This window comes from Lichenostomus cassidix, chromosome 2, assembly GCF_008360975.1.
Source record: "Lichenostomus cassidix isolate B80296 chromosome 2, HeHo_3.0, whole genome shotgun sequence".
Taxonomy (NCBI): domain Eukaryota; kingdom Metazoa; phylum Chordata; class Aves; order Passeriformes; family Meliphagidae; genus Lichenostomus; species Lichenostomus cassidix.
The window spans coordinates 116,965,400-116,984,118 of record NC_139482.1 but is presented as its reverse complement, the minus strand read 5'-3'; the positions used below and the strand labels follow the sequence as shown (position 1 = coordinate 116,984,118).

General features: G+C 36.3%; 1 protein-coding gene across 3 annotated transcripts in view; it reads left to right on the top strand.

Moving 5' to 3' along the window:
* Window positions 1-18,719, top strand: part of ARMC1 (armadillo repeat containing 1) — a 34,291-nt gene that overhangs the window by 854 nt on the left and 14,718 nt on the right. The window contains exons 2-4 of one of the 3 annotated variants that reach the window (XM_085052932.1): window positions 282-364; window positions 1,873-2,073; window positions 6,125-6,216. In XM_085052932.1, the coding sequence (XP_084909058.1) occupies window positions 1,882-2,073; window positions 6,125-6,216 (284 nt within the window). In that variant the 5' untranslated portion in view covers window positions 282-364; window positions 1,873-1,881. Of the gene's footprint in view, window positions 1-281; window positions 365-1,872; window positions 2,074-2,340; window positions 2,367-6,124; window positions 6,217-18,719 lie in introns of those variants that run through there. The other 2 variants (XM_085052933.1, XM_085052931.1) reach the window with 2 other exon arrangements.

Genomic DNA, 18,719 nt, shown 5'->3' with positions numbered 1-18,719 from the left:
ACTCAGAGCTGCATCCAGCCTGGCCTTGAGCACTGCCAGAGATGGGACGTCCACAACTTCTCTGGGCAACCTACTCCAGTGCCTCACCACCCTTATAGCAGTTTCTTCCAATATCTAATCCAACCCCCTCCCCCCTTTCAGTTTAAAGCCATTGTCCCTTGTTTTATCACTTTATGCTTTTGTAAAATGTCCCTCTCCATCTTTCTTGTGGCTCCCTTCAGATGAGTGTGGCCTAATGGGAAGGGGTAACGCTTGGTTTCATGGTTTTGTTTCTTTTCCAGAGGAATAGAAGGAAAAAGGCAAAAGGTGATCAGGATGGAAAGTGTTGTAGCAATGATCTGGTGCTTGGGACACAGACCTGGAAGTCAGAGACTTTGATTAGCATCAGCTCCACAGCTAATTTGATTTTTAAATTTTGAATAAGTTCCTTTGTGAACTATGGGAAGTAGTTAGTAATACTCAACAGGGTATTGGTTTGGATTTGTTTGGTTGGTGGTTTTGTTTGCTGAGGGTTTTTTTTTTTTGTTTGTTTGTTTGTTTTTCTCAATGTAGAGCTTTTCCTTTGGAAACACAAACTTGTTTATTGGTTGAGCTCCTGTATCTCCTAGTTGATATCTTTTTGATTTCTGATAGTCAAGAAAAATAGTCTGGAGACCAATTGTTGGTGTGTACTTTTCATACTACCACTCTTTCCTGAAGTAAGAAGCATTACTTTAGAGGTTAATAGCATTTTTTGTGTGTGAAAATATCAGAAAATATCATAATTGAAATGCATGTTTAAAATGCATAATTGAAATGCATGTTTATGGCTCATAGTTTTTGATGAGTGTGATAAATTTGTGTTCCTCAGAGGCCGACCTTCAGTGAGGAAAGACGATATAATCTTAGGAAATGATGTTAAAAGAATGTGACCACTTAAAATTTTATTTGGGGTAAAATGAGTGATTTAACAAATTAACAATATGTATTCATTCCCGCTTTTGTGCTGTAAGTTACTTGGCTGAGTTGGTACTAGCAATAACCAGGACTATAGTTAGTGTTTAGTAGTTTGAGAGGCACAAAGAAACTATTTTTTTGTACCAAGATTTTAGCGTTTTCTCTGAGTAAACCTATGCTTTTGTTGCCTGTTAAGTAGTTATTATTAAACAACTCTGGAATCTGATACTCTGAAGCTAGCACGTGTCTCCTTTGAAATTGATCTGGTGGCTTGGACTTCGACTAGAGCAAGGCGTGACCTGCTTGCTCTCCTTTTATTGAAGGATACTAGTGAAAAGGAGAAAAAAACCAACTCAAACCCAGCCTCTGAGGCCCTTTCTGCCTTTGAATGTATGGCATTGCACCAGTTATTTGATATACAAATGAAGAATAAAGCTTAATGTTTGCTGTTCTTGGTGCACTGTTAATGTTTTGTTGACTTTTGTGGTTAATATTTCTGTAAAATTTTTTGATTGTCAAAGGTGCTCTGAATATACTTTGATTTTACATGTTTACACAGAGGGATGTTTATAGACTTCTGGGGTGTCTTGTAAGAAAATTGGATTTATTAAAAACATTCGTCACTAGTGTAAAGAAAACTGACACACAATACTGCCATTAAGGTTGGCTGGTCTGAAATTATATATAGGAAACGAATAAAAATCTTATTAACCACATGTACCTGTTCTCTGCATAGGAAGTTCAGATTTCCATTTTATAAATTTCAAGACTCACATCCTTATCAATTCCATTCACTTTCCATGAATTCTAGTCCTTGGGTTTTTTACACCTTTTTGTTTAGAACAAATCAGTGCCTTGTGCTTTTTCTTGTCTGTGTTTTAATTAATGGTAAATGTTGTGGTAGCAGTAATAAATAAATATATATTTTTTCACCAGGCATTTTGAATGAATGGTGCAGAAAAGATGAATTCTGCTATGAGTGAGGAACCTGATGCACTATCTGTGGTTAACCAACTCCGAGACCTAGCAGCTGATCCATTGAACAGGCGAGCCATTGTTCAGGATCAAGGATGCCTGCCAGGTCTTATTCTGTTTTTGGACCATCCCAACCCTCCAGTTGTTCATTCAGCTTTACTAGTAAGTATTCAGGAGACAAATTTCTATGTTGGTAGGGCATTTTTAAACCTTGTTAAATAAGTTGTTTAAACAAGCAGTTTACAAACAAAGCTGTTTAAACAATTTGTTTAAACAAGTAAAAATGTGAAAAATAATGCCTTCTTTTATGTTATGTTGATATTCATTACCTGTGTTTTGTAAAAAAACCATGTATTTCAAAAATGATACATTGTTACAGGGGATTTTTTTTAAGGTATTAATTTACTTTGCATTTTTTCCCTAATACAGCTATTTCACTTTTTGTGTGGAGGGAGGTAAGGATCCTTAAATCTCTTTCTTAAGATGAAGTCACAGAGCTTGGTAAATATGGACAGTGATTTGATATTCATATTGTAAAAACCAAAATCCAATCATAGCATAACTCAGGTGAGAAGCAACCTCCTGAGGTGATGCAGTCCAATCCCATGCCCAAATTAAGTGCATTCAGATCACAGCTTGTGGATGTGTCCACTTGATCTTGAACACCTTGAAGGATGAAGATTCCATAACCTCTCTGGCACACTGTTCCAGCATTTTACTGCTCTCATGGGATTAAAAACAAAATCTTCTCAAAACCAAGGGAAGCAGCCAATCCAAAATCTATCAGTATCGAATACAACTTCTTCCGTCTTATGTCCATTTTTCACATTTTAAATCATAAATGCTGAAGTCCAAATTTCTTACCCTGAATTGGAATATTAACTTAAAAAGATGTATTTCTTGCTTAGAAATGGGAGAAATGAAAGTCTAAATTTAGTTATTTCAAGACTTGAATTACACTTCTAAGATTTTTTATATCACTGAGATCTATCTGTACCATAATTCTGTGTTTTTCATTTGTGTTGCTTTCATAGTGGATATTAATGGACTTCTTGGAATCACTTTAGTGATTCTAATTTCTTCTGGGTTTGGAGAGGGAGGTCCATTAATCCAGGAAACCTGTGTCCTGCTAATTGTCTTTTTGGTTAGCCTTGCCATAGCATTTGGCAGACTATATTGTTCTTCAGTAGGAGAGCTTTGAGTTGAGTTTACTGTTCTTGGGAATATGTTGCATTGCTTTTCTTTCTAGTGTAGTTTCCTTAGGTTGTGATCTTAAAAGAAGATCTTGTTTGGATGTCCCACACTTTTTTAAATTCCTTTGGTGTGTTGTGCTGTGTATTCTTATTGCCTGCGTGAGATTCAGTCTCTGATCACGTTACAAAAAATAGTTCTACGTAAAAAGGACTGTCTTTGTCAAGAGTGATGAGGACTAATGCAGTTGGCAGTGTGTTTCCTCAGCCCTGATAGTACTCAAGTAGTGTTGAAAGGAAATCCCCTTGGGTGAGGAGGGGAGGCAAGCAGATGGGTTGTTCCATGTAGTGATAACCTACAGTTGGAGTGGCTTAAGAATCAGGATTTAGAGGAGACCAAGACCCTGACTGCAATGAGAAGTGGATCAGTTTACTGTGAAAACATGTTCTGGTCTGTTATTCAGACTCCATGTGTTTGTGAGTTCTTGAACTGCTTAGGTTCTGAAGGTTTAAATATCTTTGCTAACAAATTTTTAGACTTCATGTTTCATATTTTTCCATTCTGAAAAGTCTTTTTGTAGTTATCCTGTTGGTCAAAAAGTGCTTCCATTTGAATGGGAATCATTAAATGTAATGATCTTCCATTAATGTGTACCTAATAAAAGGATGTGCAGCACTGACTTTTAATTTCTTCTTCTGCTACTTGGTGATTCCTGTACCTGAAATTATAATAATCTATATAAATCATAATAGTCCCCTATTTGACTTCTTTGATGTGTTGTAGAATTTTTCAGGGAGGGTAAGTTTCGCCTTGGTCTTTTTTTTTCTATCTGATGAAGAAGATACATATATTCTATATATTTCTGTTTGCAGTTTTCTCTAGTCTTTATTTCAGGACTAGGACTATTTCACCTTCATGCTAAAAGTTTTGAATTATTTAGATTTAAAAAGTTGGAAGAAACGCAGACAATACTATGTAGTTTTTTTTCCCACTTAAATTTGGACTAAAATTTTATAAATTAAGATCCTGAAGTTAAGGAACTGCCTTAAAATTTTACATAAAATACATTAAAGATATCTTTTTATTAAGATTGACAGCAGTGTGTTTTGTGTTAAAGTATGCAGGTAGTCCTATTGATTATGAAGAACTTTCTTGCGAGCCTTAAAGCTAACATAGATAAGTGTTTAGCTGAACAGAGGTTGAGCTAAATTTCATAACAGTAACCTTCCCTGTGCTTTCAGTATACTGGATTTAATAAGTGTAAATGATTTCACTTCTTTGAAGGTTCAGACCTTTGTATCTCCCATGGGAGGCAGAAGGAATGGGAACTTCCTAGTGTTGAAAAGTTGGGTTAATTAAGTTGGCCTCATGACTTTGCTCATATTTTAGTGGAAGTTGCATTTGTGTGGTAAGAGTACATAAGAAGTGGAAAAGAGACTGCCTGAGTTGTGACTCAAAACATTAGTTGTTAAGAGAATGTTTTTTTTTCTTGTCCAGCTGAATTGCACCCTTACTAAATTGCCAGAACACAGAGGAATAAAAATGAGAAACTTGTTGCTCCAGTAAGGATACATTTCATAGCATGCAAGTTAGTTGAGGGCCATCATTCAGGTATCTCTGCATAGTTGAAAAGTGAGATAATAAATGGATACAACATTATAAACTGCAGCTATTGATACTGGTCCACATCCGGAAATAACAAAAATCACATCTAAAGTTCTTATCATGCCAGGCAGCAGCCAGAGTTTCTTAAAAGGCAATAAAATGGTGTTTTATTAAATGGAATTTTACCTAGTATGTGCTGAAGATGACTTGGAAAAAACAAACCCCAATGATTAGCCCTCTATTTTTGAAGGGATTAAGGAGCATGTTATTTATAAAGCAGTTACTGAGCAGTGTAGCTGCTACATGACTATATATAAAGAATTGGTGCACTTCTAAACCTTGCTGTGACAAACACATTTTATAAATCACTGTATTTGTGTATTGCAGGATTTTTCAAGTGCAGTTCTTGTACCTACATCAGTAAAACACCTTTGAAGGCTCCTTCTAAGAAAACTTTCTCAGCACAAACAATATAGAGATGTCTCACGAAAAGAAGGCCTGACATTTTAATTGAAGACTATTATGTTAGGGGGATCAGATGTGTATACAGTTGCTGACTGGGGTCAACAGTGTGAAATTGCAAAGAATCTACCTTGAAAGTCAAATAAACAAGACCATGGGCAACAAATAAATGTAAATTTCCAGTTTAGGCCACAGTAAGCTAAGAAGCTTGCTGCTGCTTGTGTTCTTGTTCCTGCCTGGAGTGATGGATATTGCAGTTAGTCTTCAAAAACTTATGCCTGTGGTAGACCTCTTTCTGTGGACAGTAGGAACTTGGTGGTGTTGAGGTTTCTAGTACTGAGGGAGCCCACAGTATTGATGGAAGTTATACTGGAAGCATCATGTATAAAAATTGCTTTAGATCTCAGGTCTCATAAATGTTTATTGGAAGACACTTTTGGAAGTCATTCACTTCAGTTTCCTGTTTGAATTGGGACTGTCACCAACACTTAATCAGGTCAGTTGTAGCTTTGTCTCGTTCATTCTGCAGTTCCACTAGGTCATCTGTTCCAGTGTTGTACTACCTTCAGAGAAAAAAAGCTTTTTGTATTACCTGATTTGAACTACCCAGGCTACAGTTTGTGGCTGCTCCCCCTTGTCTGCTGCTGTAAAGTTGGGCTTGACTATCTTTGTAAAGGCTTCTTGTGTAGCTGTAGACAGCTGTTAGATTGTCCCCTCGGCTCTCAGCTGGTATAAGCAAGCCCAGTCTCTCAGCCTTTTCTCATAGATTAGATATTCTGTGCTTTTCATGTATTTATAAGAATAGAATAATTTTTTGGTGTTCACAGTAGGTGATAAAACTCTTTCTCTTCCTGCTAGAGCTGCCTCTGTGACTGTTTTGCAGGTGTGCACTAACAGAAATGATTGATAATGTACTGGATGCATTGCTGATCTGCTGTGGTCCTCTTTCTTTTAGGCTCTACGCTATTTGGCTGAGTGCCGTGTCAACAGAGAAAAGATGAAAAGTGAATTGGGTATGATGCTCAGCTTACAGAATGTAATACAAAAGTAAGTTTAATATGGGCAGTTGAATCTGAAGAGGGTAAACCTATCATTGTGATATAAAGTAAAAACTTTGACTGAATTTGTATACTGAGTTTCTAATATTTCCTTGTTGAAATTATGTGGCTGCAAGCAATCAATGATTTTCCTTTTACAGTATTTCAAAGTAGTCAGACCACAACCTACATGAAATATTAGTTTGCAGGTCATTAGCCAAACAGCAGTTTTCTTTGTCTTGTTACAAGATAACTAATTTTGTCCCTTTCCTTTACATTCTCTTATAATCCTTCTCATCGTTGTATAAGGTTGCCTTGTAGTAGTGCATTTAAAGAAATTGCTTGGCATCTGCCATATTAGTCTTTGAATCCTACCTTTGGGTAGGGAATTTGTTTTAGTGTATTTTTGGAAGTAAGTATCTGCAGTTCTGTGTTGAGAAAACATCTTGCAGATGGAGTAGAAGTTAATGATGTTTGTTTCTGATGTCTTTGTACAGTGTGTCAGAGGGATTACATCTGTTAAAATTTGTGACTGTTGGATTTTGTCAAGATTTCTAACTGTTGAGTCTTGGATGTTGGAAGTTGTCTGTGTGTATGCACACTGGAGATAATGCACGTGTGCACTTAATAGAAATTAGTGTGATGAACTAAGGTGAATCACTATTCAAAAAAAACCAACCCAACAGCCTCCTTCAAAGATTAGTCTGTCATAGCAAAAATTAACTTGCCATCAAACTATCTGAAGGTGATTATTTTGCATGCAGTTTGGTAGTGCTCTGTTAAAGCTCTGGACTTTGCAGATGTGAGGAACTGTTCCATGGGGGAGGAGAAAAGTCATGTTGCTGCATTGAGATGTCTCAGATGACTGTTCAAAATAATTATTTAGAGAAGGATAAAACACAAGTGAAATTGTGTATTAAATATTCAACTTGAAAGCTTTTGAATTTTTAATATGTTAGTTGATCCTCTGTCACTTGTGCTCTGAAATTACAAGTTTCTTTTAGAAAACACTCAAGCCTAAACTTTGCTAATTCCTTCATCTCATAGCCTTTCCAGTTCTTGCCAGTGTGTCTTATTATCATAGAATCTTAAGGGGTTGGAAGGGACCTTAAGGATCATCTAGTCTCTATCCACTAGATCAGGTTGCTCAAGGCCTTATCCAACCTGGCTTTGAACACTGCCAGGGCTGGGGCACCCACAAGCTCCCCGGGCAACCTATTCCAGTGCCTAACCACCCTCATAGTAAAGAATTGCTCCCTAATATCTATCCTCCTTCAATTTGTACCCATTGCTCCTTTTCCTATTGCTACAGTTCCTGAAGAAGAATCCGTCTCTGGTTTCCCTGTAGGCCCTTTCAGATCCCGAAATGTTGCAATGAGGCCTTCATGCAACCTGCTCTTCTCCAGGCTGAACAGCCCCAACTTCCTCAGCCTTTGTAAGGGAGGTGCTGCAGTCCTCTGTATCAACTTCATAGCCCTCCTCTGGACTTGCCCCAGCATTTCTGTGTCCTTCATATGTTGGGGGCACCAGAACTGTGCTTGTTTTTGTGAGTGGGGTCTTACAAGAGCAGAGTAAAAGGGGAGAATGACCTCTTTTGACCTGCTGGCCATGATCCTTTTGATGCAGTCCAGGATTTGGGATTATTATTGGGTGTTACAGGATTGTTGTTGTATTTCCCTTTGTCTGACACTACTTATCTATACGTGTGAACCTGAAGGAGGGAAAACTATGGTCTGTACAGAAGTTCTGTGTAATCTAGGAAATTCTACTACTGTTTACCTTTAAGTACTTCATTAATTGTGCTGAAGCTTGAGATGATTATGTATTGGCATGGGATTCAGCATTATGTCTGAACATCATCTTATGATTCACCAGTTAGCAAAACACAAGGATTTAAATCATGTCTTAAAAAGAAAAATGAACTAAATTGCTAAAATTCAGAAGAGAAGATGTGTTGATTTTTTTTTTTTGAATGATATAATAATTACAACTTTTGAAGTGATAGGTGTTTTAATATGATGTATGGAAAGAAAAATGGAATTAAGTTTTACAATATTCACCTTTTCTAAAAAATAAGCATAATTAAGGTGAAATATACAGAAGTCTTTGCTTGCTACTTTTATAATAGCAGTAAGACCTAAACATTTAGATAATAACAGAAGCGTGTTTCAAAAGAACTTACTTGTAGTGTAGATTGTGTGTCTATTTAAGTGCAGAGTCATCCTGAAGAAGTTGTTGAGAGGGGAATGGTAATTCATTATAAGATTCTGTAGCTTGCAAATATTACTTGCGAAACATTAAAGAATTTTATGGAAATCTCTTCAACAACTTATTTTTCTAGGTTTCAATTTCAAGAGCCAAAAGAGCAAAGTTCAGATATGTGCAGAAAATGAGAAATAGGCCAATGAAAACTGGAAGTCTTGTAGGTGTTTCTTTTTTTCTCCTAGAAAACTCTTTGGCAACAGTAAGAACATACGTTTGATTTGTATGCTTGTAACATTTGGAAAGTGTGATATCATGAAAATTTAAATACATAGCATCTTCAACCACAAGACTTTGTCATGTGCTTGTCAGGATTTTAGGTTTTAATCTTGACAGGAAATGCTGAAATTAAATTTTGTACTGCCTGCATAAATATGGAGAAAGATGGTAGAAAAGTGCAGAGAAGATAAATGTAGAATTATTTCTGTCACAAAACCCAATGACTTTGGGTTGTGTGTTTTTTGTTAAAAAGTCTGTAGGGGAGAAAAAAAGGTCTCTACTGTCTTAGATTTGTTTTACAAAATGCAGGTTCTTGCTTTTGACTGGTTTCAGTTCACCAAAGACACTGTAGTCTGTTGAACTGAAACAAACATTAATAGATGCTTTGATCTTAATGACTTCATGTTCTCGTTACCAAGTACTTTCCAGAATCTCTGTGTTTAACTCACTGCTCTGTCTAAAATATTTTTATTATTTTCAAAATTTAATTTGGGATTTAATTTTTTTTTTGGTAATGTGTTACAAAAATGCAAAAAAATCATACAAAAAAGATGGGAACTTCTGTCAGAATTCAGCTTTTCCAGTTATTGTTTCTTTCTTTTAAGCGAGATGGAGCCCCAGCATCTTCTGGACCAGAAGTTGTAGCCCCTGGCTTTTTGCTCTTGACAGATTAAGCACATCCTGTCATCTGAATATTTCCTTTTCATCGAGGGTTTTTCAACTCTCATTGTCCACTCCATTTTCTCACTTTGCTAAATAAAAATCATAAAGTGGCTTTCCCTGTTCAGTACTGATTTAAGACAAATTGTATTCTGCCACTGATAAAGCTGTGGTATCTTTTCTCAAGCAGTGAAATGGAGCACAGAGGCAAATCACAAAATGAATAATATTTGTCACATTTCAAACTTATTATGTTCAGCAGTCCTGAACTGACACTGTGCTAGGAGGTTGAGGTTTTTTAGAATTCCAGTTCTCTTTTGCTTTCAGTTATGCAAATCCTGAAATTTGAGGGCTTTTCTTATCATGTGTCTTTTTATAAGCCTTGAAGATCTCTGTGTTTGAGACCTCAAGTTCAGATATGGAATTTCTTCTCATAACCTACATACAGCTAATGAGTCTAAGAGGTCTTTAAGTGGTCAATGCCATCAACTGGAAAGTAATTTGGATTGGTTTTCTTGATGACTTTTTGTAGTGGTACATGGGAGCCTCAGGCACAAGCCCCAGCTCTTTTGTTGCAAGTAATACTCAACCAATGGAAAAAGAATATACCACTTACTCAATATCATGGTGGTAAAGTACTGTTTCTTTCATGAAGACTACTGAGGATGAGAGTTGAAATTGAGTGCCACCAGTTTATCCAGTCATAAAATCATAAAATGGCCTGGATTGGAAGGGACCTTGAAGATCATCTACTTCCAACTGCCCTGCTGTGGGTAGGGACACCTTCCTCTAGACCAGGTTTCTCAGAGCTGGATCCAACCTGGCCTTGAACACTTCTAGGGATGGGGCATCCACAGCTTCTCTGGGTGACCTGTTCTGTTGTCCCACCACCCTCACAGTAAAGAATTTCTTCCTGTGCTAGGGATCTCAGTTATGAGCAGTAAATTGCACTGCATCATGAAGAATGGGTGGGAAATATTTGAGACATCCAAGTCTGACAGTTCTTTGAGGTACCTTCATGTCTCCTTCCATGGCTTATCAGTCCTCCAGTATTATCTGATCAACTTTTTGGTATTTTGCCTGTAATAAGTGTTAAAGATCAGTTGTGAAAATCATGTTGCTGCTCAAAACTGATGTCTGCCTGACTCCTTAGTTGATACTACACTTCACTCAAGGAACAAAGGGTAGGTGTCAGGTTCACTGTGACTGATTTTCAAGATGTATGAACACTAGATTTTGCTCACAGAAGAATAACAAATTTTAAGTGTAGATCCTGGAAGTTATAGGTTCTAGAGGAGATGTACGAAATGTCAGCTCTGAGGAGTGCAGAATAAAAATTTGAAGGCAGTGAGATATATTTAGGATTTTTTTTTCTGACTGAACTTGATTTGGAGCACATGACTTTCTAAGCTTCTTCATATGAAAGGCTTTATATATTTTCACATTTTTAGGACATATGAAAAGCTGTTTTAACTTTCATGGAATACTTCAAAACATTTTTCAAGTATGAAAATTTCTGATTCCCTGTTCTTTACCTGTTGTTTTTTTCCTTAGTGAGGGAGATTTTTTTTTCTTTTGTTTATCTACATCTGCTTATTTTTAGGTGTAACTTGATGCATTTTTCCATCTTATGAGCTAGGAGTAAGCAACTGTGTGTGTTGGAGAGGTATCAGACCTTTAAAATCTCTACCTGCAGGTTTCCAAACTTCTCTGTTTTTTTAATGGCTGATACTGCTTTATGGCTATTTCAAAAATGTTACACTCCCTTGTCAGGTGACTAAGTACCAGAAAGTGTATGTGAAGAAGTGTTTGCATGGATAGGTAAAAAAGAGAGGAGAGATTTAAGTTCTTTAGATAATGGTGTTTCGTTGTATTCCAGCAGTCATCAGCAGTTATTTAATACTGAAAACTGATTTAGTTGCTGGCTTTATGAATTGTATAGAGGACTTAATGTGTCCATATGGACTTTCTAAAATGTTATTAGCAGCTTCTAGAATTAAAATTAATTATGATTTATTGCCTACAAGGAAATACACTAATTTGGGTTCAGAGTGAAAGTGTCTTTTGATGGACAATAAAGGTCAAAGTTCATAATTTTTCATAGTCTTTATGAGCAGCATGATGGTACTGTTTAAATATAACTAGTAGGTATTTAAAAAAAAACCACTGATGAAGAGTAAATATACTAAATAGCTCTTATTATAGAACGGCAAATTACTGAGAGTAAAATTCCAATTACTTAGCTAAAAGAGCTTTTCAAGATAGTCTTCCTTTGCCAGGTTGTCAGATTTAACAAGCTGAACTAAATCCAGTGCATTAATCAGCTCTTCCAATTTATTACTTGCCTAAGAAGATTAGGGCAATTAATATGTGTTTAATTAGAGTCCCTTGCAGATCTGGTAAAATACATGCAGTCTATAATTGCTGACTTCTAACTCAATTTTAATTTTTGGTAGTCTTAATTACCTGCACTTTTTGAAAATTTAATTATTCATTGAAACCAGCAAAGTTTAAATTTATGACGTCTGGCCGAAAAGAAAAAAGCCAAAGCCAAGTCTTTTAGACGGTATTTGTTGAAATTAAAATAGTAGGGATATAGCCTCACAATAGTTTTATCATTCTTTATTGTATGACATACTATTTTTTCTTCTTTGTGAAAAAGGATGAATGGTTGGGAAAAGACAGGGCAAAGGCCATATATTAATTAGCAAGTGGGCAAAGTATGTATTTAAAGGGATATCTGATGATTAAAGGGATGTTGCCATATAACTAGCTTCAAGATAATACTTAGTGAGAAATTACAGCTAAAAAACTCTGTAAACATTTTGCATTTAATGCATTTATGTTATTAATCAGAATACTTAAATTATGATCTGCAAAGCTTTTTATAGGCTGTATTGATTTTATTTCTCTCTGCCTGGATCACTTAGTAATACTGGTTTTGTAATCCTTGTCATGTGGGGTTTTTTTTAACATATCAAAATTGAGAAATAGTTGAGATTGGGTAATGGGAAGCATGATTATTTTTGAAGTCTGCAGTACTTGTGATTCTGCACTGTGAAGTTGTGTTTTTGGAGAAAAATATGATTATCGTGGGTCTTAGATTTTCATGTGAGCAGTAGGTTCCAAAAACTTTGGGTTTAGTCATTATTTCCAAACTGTAGTGTATCATTTGGAGGAAGAGTAGTACACTCATCTCTCTATTCCATGTTAACTTTCCTGGCTTTTCCTTTCCTGTTATTTTCCCAATAAAATGACACCCTTACTTGCTGATGCATCTCTGGGCTGTGGGGCTCCAGTGTATTTATTGCTGAAGCAATGTGCATGTTAATAGTAGAGGATCACAGCGGGGAGAAGCCTGCAGGCTGTTCTGGTCAGCATTGTCAAGCAAAGTAGCTTAATATCCCCCTCTCTCCTAGATACTCCGAGTTTCTTTAAACAATGTATTTATTGTATATTTTCTAAATGTTACAAGTTTTGGAAATAGGTTGTTTCTTGAAGTTATTTTTGAGAAAGCATCCTTTGCCCATAATCCCCTCAAAACAGAACAATGGAATATTACAAAATGTAAGAGACATCAGTATGTCCTCTTTAAAAATACCACATTATTTGTTGTAAATAACTGAAAGCTCCTTTTGTCTGTCAAAGGCTCTCTGGTGTTTGAAGGAGGTTGGGTCTGGGGGGGGAGGGTTTGATGTGGTGAGCTACCTCCGTTAGTTAGGCATGTTCTCAGTACAAGTTCTTGGTCTTTTTGTTTGTGGATCATCATAAACTAACAAAAGTTCAGACTGGTTCAGCAGACTTTGGTTCCTCTAGTGTATTTTAGTGCTAGGAAGTGTAGGAATTGATGATCTCACCACAGAGGTGCAAGCACAGGGACAAATGATGACAAAACACAAAAAGCATTTGTTAAAATCCTAGTGTTATAATATTGGTGTTAAAGTAGACTTAAGTCATGATGTAATAGGCTTTCTGGAGTAATCTTATGGCTGGTGTGAGGTAAGAAAATAACGTTTAAAGTCTTGGAAAGATGGATGTAATTTGTAAGACTAGTCCATGACTGGATCACCAGCAATTCAAATGCAACTAGTAATTTAGTTGTTTATTTAGAGGTTGAAATACCACTGTGAGTTTATATTTTGCATGGGTTAATAGAAATGAGCAGTCATGTAAATAACTGTTCTAGAGGTTTGTTGTGAGAAGTACAATTTAAGATAAGCTTACTGTTTGTGTGTGCAGAATTGGTCACAAGAAAATTCAAAGCATGACCAAAGGGAAAGGCCTGCTCTATGCCCTACAAGATGTACTTTTGATGTTAGTGGGGTTTTTTTTGAGTTTTTTGTTTATCTCAGGATCTCTCTGTAGTCAGAGACATTACATAGTCATCATTTCTATTTGCATGCAACTTGCTGAGTGAGCTCTGTATGATCAGTACTGTTTCTGTACTCACAGTTTAGGTGTTAGTTAATCTCTAGTTTTGGATTTTGCATGTTCATGTTACTATTTTTTTCATTCTGTCGTGTGTGTGTAATTCCTATTACATTTTTTTTGACTGCAGTCAGAAATACAGTTTAGTTTTGTTCTTTGTTCTCCAAGCTACTGCTTTTACATCACAATGTTCTACTTGGTGTCCAGTATTTCTATCAGGACTGTTGGTTGTGCAGTTTACACTGCCTGATGTCTGTCTCAATTTAATCCAGGAACTGTGCTACCATGGACAGTTTAGAGTACCACTATAGTACATATTGGTTCAATAGACCAGCTTTTACTGTGCTACGTCCAAGCATTTGCACACTCCATGAAACAGCAGAACTTTTGTTACTCGTTTCTGTGCGGCACTTGCAGTTAATGCAAAACTTTCTCTGGTGCAACAGTGGTCACATTTCAACAGTTTCTTTTGCCTCTTTTCTTTGATGTAAATATTCCATTTCCTTGGCATTTTGAGAATTTCATGTTAACTAATTGACAAATAGAGAGGTAACAAAGTAAGCAGTTATTAATGGAGTGTTTTTATGTAGTGTAAGATTTAAAGAGTACCTGCAAGTTCTTCAAAATCACGGCCTTTGACTGGTTTACGATGACTGGCTTAAGAATATGATAACAAGCAATGATAGTTACCTATCTACTGAAGTGCCTAAGTTCTACTGTGGCGATTTATGTACAATAGTGGAAAGCCACATTACCAGAGCATAGGTTCCTAAACCTGGAAGAGAATTTTCAGTACCTGTTACGGAGTAAATAGGCATTTTTCTGGTGTTGCTTTTCTGACGCAGGGAGGGCTACAATCCTAATTGCTTTGAGTGCTGCTCTCTGTTTAAATGGGGAAAAAAATCAGGTAGGAAGTTAAAAATGAGCTAGTTGCTTTTCACTGTAGGCAAGAAATACTGTGATGAATATTGCAGAATTAAAAAAAATAGAGAACTTTGAAACACAGAAAAAAGGTTATAAAGTATAAAATAACTTTATAAAAACACATCTGTTTAAAAGTCTTTTGTGCTCAATGTCTTAACCAGTTTCTTCTTTATTTAAAAATTGGCTGAAACAGGAAGTTAAATATTTTAGAAGGTCATACAAGCTTAAGATGTTTTTACTTCCTATTTTTTTGCAGACTTTATATTAAAACAAATAGGGAACTCTGAAAAATTATTATAAAAGAAAAGAAGTGGTTTACATAGTGAAGCCAATATTATGATATGTTAAGACATAGTAGAATCCGAGTTGGTATTTAAATAACTGCTGACTGTAGGATAGGAAACAAATACTGAAGTGCTGAACTTAGTGCCTCATGATGCACCTGACATGGTGTGCCAAAAGGCAACTTCTTTTCTTTTTGTGGTGCAATTCTGTCCCAATGTGGAAGGGTAGAGATTTAAGTGCACTGGCAGAAGCGTGAGGATTAGTAATGGCAGCCCAGGATGCCTTTAATGCACGATAAACCTTGTCATCAGCTGGTGTTGAAAGCATTTCAGGAATACAGTGACCTTCTCTGGTTACTATTGAGTTTACAAGAGAAAGTGCTGAGGTAGGTTCTTCAATATGCTGACTTTTACTGATGCTTACTGAAATGAAGATCTAAAAAGGTTTAAGATACTTTGGAATAAAAGTAACAAATTGTGTGGTGAATTATTTAATACTAGTGCAGGTGTGGATTGATAGTATTGTAGGCTGGAGTCATTTACTTATGAAAGTGGAGTTGATATATGCTTAACACTGTGAGGTTTCTCATCTTCCCCTGCCAGTGTCAAATGTCTATATTTGGTTTTCATTGACCTTGTCTACAGGTGGTATTTGTCCCTGGCTTTTGACCTTCACAGTAAGCATCTCAAAAAGTAGCAGATTTTTTTTCTAATAAACCATAAATGGAATACCCTTTTATTATTTTTTTTCTTGAGTGCTACTTGATCAATAAACATTGTAAGTTCTAATCACACATTAGCACTTTACTTGGTGTCACATGGGTATTACAGGCAATAAATGCTACAAAGGGAAATGCCTGAAGAAATACTAATAATGATGAAACAATCTTCATTAGTAGTTTCTGGATGGAGCTGTAATTTCAGAAGAAACTGAACTTTTTTCTGGACAAATTAATGTAAAAGTATGTTATGCTCAATTAGATGTATTTCTATCCAGGAATATGTTTTGATACTTTGTTGTTTTGCAGCACCTGCTACAATATCTTTCAGCAGGACTTCCATTGAATTTTGCAGTTGAAAGTCCTATCTAATAACTTGAAACAAATGAAAATGGTTAGCACATGATGTATTTATACAGTACATCAAGTTCCCACAACATTCTTTTTAAACCTTGTTGTATGCTTCAACCTATTTTGCATGGGGACTGCAGTCCCTTTGAGTAGAAGTGAAGCTGCTAATAGCAGTTTGCTTAAAGAAGAAAGTTAATTCCTTGCTAATAAGTAGTTTAAGAGTAGCAAAACAAGATATTTCAGTAGTTACCTACTTTGAGTCTCTGCTGAATTGATATTAACTATATTAGCAAATTAATCAAATACAAAGCTTAGACATAGCTACGTCTGCATAGATGAAGCCTGCTTTTTTTTTTTCTGGGACAGGTTGCTGCTGTAGTTTAATTCTTACTATTCATACAGGCTTTGTTTAAGGAAGCCTGTATCTGTAAGCTTTGAAACCCCCTCCCCTTTTTTTTTTAACTTTCTCCAGTAAATTTCAGGGAAATAATCAGATGAACCTTACTTTTAAAAACTAAAATAAATGGTGGGGATTTTAAGATAAATGGATTTTCCAGATAATTATAGACTATAATCAACTATTATTATATAATATACTTAGTGCTGTTAGCGTGCTGATAACACAGAAAACTGGTATTTGGGTTCCCTCAAGATGTTTCTAAAATGCTTCTGTGCTGAGCCTGATTTCGGCACTACCAGTGCTTCTACCTCATCACTACAGCATCGTTCCCAGGAAGAACTTGGTTTTTAATGCCAACATTTTATATCTTTCCTTGTAAAGGAAGAGGCAGTTGTTCCCCTTAAGATTTTTTTTTTTTAACCCTGATGCAATTTGTAGAAATCATATAATAAACATGATTTCTGCCATCCATGAAATTATTACTGTTCATTAGCAGGCAAGATGTGGGAATTAGCTACTGTGAAATTCAGCATGGAGTTTGTCTGTTCTGTGGACTCTTGTCTAGGAAATGCTACTATGGAGCCTTTTGAGTTTAGTTGAGTAATGGGCCCTCCTTTTTTTTAAATTTGTAATGTAGAGTATGTCCATATGGTAGATACCAAGCTGTGGGAGATCAAAAGTTGATTTTCCATTTAGTGTATAAATAGCAAGAGTTAAACATAATTGGATGAATAGCTGGGTTGAGCATATGGCATATGTTCAAATCTGTTATCCCATTCTTGAAAGTTCATTCTCTTCTTGAGATCAGAGGACAATGGAATGAGTCAGGAAAATGTTCTAAGTACGGGTAATTAATCAATTTGCTAAATATTTAAATTATATCACAGTTGCTGGTTTTACAGCCGTTAATGGGATTGTACTGTGCTTTTACTCTTATTTACAACTCTAATATTTAGGCTTTTTTGTTTATTTTCAACAATCTTCAGAATATCCTAGGATTTACATGGGGTTTCTGTACATTTTCAGGGTTAGTAGGTATATGATGTAAATTGAGCTGGAAGTGACAGTAGGAAATCCAATCCTCATTCCTAATTTCAGTGGGGTATGTCTTGTTAAGTACAAACCTTAAGACATCAGGTTTCCATGTTCATTACAAGCTTTCTAGTTTAGTGTCTGCTGGTCAGATTGTCACAGCTAGTAGCTTGAGTGGAATCTGGAAGGCTTGCCAAGTGACAGGCATCTTGCAGTTCTAGAGAGCATTCTAGGAAAATCTGTCTGACCTTGCCTTGTTTCCATGGTACAACAGCCTTGGAGCACGTGGTTGGTAACATTGGAGTGTAGTCACATAGCACGTCTGTACTCAGGCTGTGCATAGGTTCATTGAGCAGTCCACCTGCTTGGTTTTGGTGTTTGGAGATCCATAGTGCTGCTGCTTATTCTGTCACTTAAAGCTTGCCCAGTCCTACAGGTTCTCTTGTTCTTCCTGCTGTACACCTACAAATTGTTTTTCCTGTTGTTAATCCATTACTATGCTTAATATGTGGTTACTGACCAGCGTAAGGATCTTGCTGTCTGTATTCTTTAGGATTTTGGCTTCTTTCTTTTCAGAAAGCAGGTGGTAATCCTTTTGTCAGCTGCTCTGTAATATTGTCTGGTCTTTGCTGTGCTTTGGGGCTAGAGGGAACTGAGGTGTAGCATGGTAATAGCACCATACTGGGACTCTGAGAAGGTGTGTACTGAAATAATGCTGCTCGTCAAGTTGTTTTCAAATAACGTTGAATTCAAAAAACATTTCAAATAACGTTTTCAAATAACTGTTGCCTGGAATGAGTCAGGAGAGCAGTCATGTGTTCATGAGTGAGCCCACTGTATGCACTAAAAGCTTACAAGAAAGAGCAGCATTCTTGAAGATAAGAAAGAATCTTGCCCTGGCACTGGAGCAGAACAGGCAGAAAAGCAGCTAGATCAGATAACTGTCTTGAAACAGATTGCTTTTTCTCTAATACTGTACTCTTTCTTTAGGCTTGTCATTCATGCTCAAAGTTTTCATAAAAACCATGTCAATCACTGTGTCTCACTTCTAAAATCAAAGATTAGTGATTTCCTGTCGCTGTTGAGCCGCTAGGAGAGAAAAGGACCCAAGTTCTCAGTGTGGCAAGAAGGAGAGTGTTTATTATTTTGATTTCAATATATATATAGACTTTTCAGAGGTCGCCCAGATTGGTCAGCCAGAAACCTCCCCCTAGGCCTGATTGGCCAGGCCTGA